We start from the raw sequence: 1,750 nt of genomic DNA, 5'->3' as shown, positions 1-1,750 counted from the left end.
CCCTGGCCAATCTCCTGAAGTTTTATTTATTTTCCATTATTTATAAATGTTTTATTGTTAAAAGTGACATTTTATTTATTCATTGCTGAAAGACTATAAGGGGAAAAAATGAACTGCCGTGTTAAAAATCCTCACCTTAAACAAAGGGCTTAACTTTCAACCAAGCACATTTTAGTGTGTGCACTTTAAGAATGAAACCAAACAATGGCTGAATGCAGAACATTTATTTCAATGAAGATTTAAAATTAATAGTGTTGCATTTTCTGCTGGTCTTTAACCACTGATCTACGTCTGATCTTCATGCTGAAGGTCTTCATGGAGTAATTATAACCTTTAAAATGGTACCACTCAACACCAACAGCAAACGGTGTGGTATCAGCCCCCTGCCTGTACACCCCATTGGGGTTGGCATAATGACAGGCACCATACCAGAAGGCCCCAAGATACAGTTTAGCACAATTGCCATCACCATATGCATCCTGGTCTTTGTCAAAAGTGCTGAATTTCATTCCACCATGCCCATCCATGCTATCACCTGTGGATATCAAATATTCCACGTCAGACAAATTATCCATCCTACCACTGACACTCTTTTGTTACACAGAAGACATTACATTACATACATTACATTACATGTATTTATTTGACATAATTCCCCTCTCCCTCTCTCTCTTACACGCACACACACACACACACACACACTCACACTCACACACACACACACACACACACACACACACACACACTCACACACACACACACACACACACCCACTCATTGATTCCATCATCTCTCTCTCTCTCTCTCTTTCTTGCTCTCTGAGTGTGTGTGTCTTTCCATATTCCTCCCTCCTCCTTTTTCTTCTCTTTCTTTCTCTCTCTCGCTTTCTCAAGAAGAAGCTGCTTGGTGGAAACATTGCCCATGGCTTCATCCAGTCACTCTTCCTGCTCTGCTGCTAGTGCATCAAGGAGATCCTGGACTGAGTGAGGAGGGAGTGAAGGAGAAGCCTCTTTCTGTTTTTTTTTTTCCCCCTTTGGTTCACCACTTTGGTTTTTGCCATCCCACCTGATGTATGGGTACCCATAGAGGTAAGCATGCATGGTGCTTCTGGACTTTAAGAAGACTGAGTGGCCTTGGTTGTTTATATGCATGGTACAAATTATCCATCCTGCCACTGACACTCTTTTGTTACACAGAACACATTACATTTACATACATTTATTGATTTGACATAATTCCTCTCTATCTCTCTCTCTCTCTCTCTCTCTCTCTCTCTCACACACACACACACACAAACACACACACACACACACACACACACACACACATACACACTCACACAAACACACTCACACAAACACACACACACACACACACACACACACACACACACACACACACACACACACACACACACACACACACCTGCTCCTCCATTGATGAAGCTGCCCAATTTCAGTGTGTATCCTGCACTCTCGGGGGCCACAGAGAAGGACGTGTACTGAGCGTACACCTTTTTCCCCTCCCAGTCCTCCATGTCCACCCTCAGCTCATAATTCCCTGCCTTGCTCAGCAGGTGGATGTTGTCCAGGCCTACAGACACATAGAGAAAACAAGACAGTGAAGAACATGAGGAAGAGTGCGTTACAAATAAAATGCGTTATTATTATTATTATTTAATTTTATTATTATTATTATTATTATGAGAGAACAAAGAAAAACCACAATGTTAAATACATTGTAAGTATTT

At 41.5% G+C, this 1,750-nt stretch overlaps 1 protein-coding gene across 2 annotated transcripts in view; it reads right to left on the bottom strand.

Moving 5' to 3' along the window:
* Positions 1-209: 209 nt before the first annotated feature.
* LOC116219131 (microfibril-associated glycoprotein 4-like) overlaps positions 210-1,750 on the bottom strand; it is an 88,578-nt gene continuing 87,037 nt past the window's right edge. For both annotated transcript variants that reach the window (XM_042703621.1, XM_031562098.2), the window contains exons 4-5: positions 1,426-1,593; positions 210-535 (exon numbers count right to left, since the gene is read on the bottom strand). In XM_042703621.1, the coding sequence (XP_042559555.1) occupies positions 246-535; positions 1,426-1,593 (458 nt within the window). In that variant the 3' untranslated portion in view covers positions 210-245. The remainder of the gene's footprint in view (positions 536-1,425; positions 1,594-1,750) is intronic.

Source organism: Clupea harengus, chromosome 24 (genome assembly GCF_900700415.2).
Source record: "Clupea harengus chromosome 24, Ch_v2.0.2, whole genome shotgun sequence".
Taxonomy (NCBI): domain Eukaryota; kingdom Metazoa; phylum Chordata; class Actinopteri; order Clupeiformes; family Clupeidae; genus Clupea; species Clupea harengus.
The sequence above is the reverse complement of the archived record's forward strand: the minus strand, read 5'-3'. Positions and strand labels throughout refer to the sequence as shown.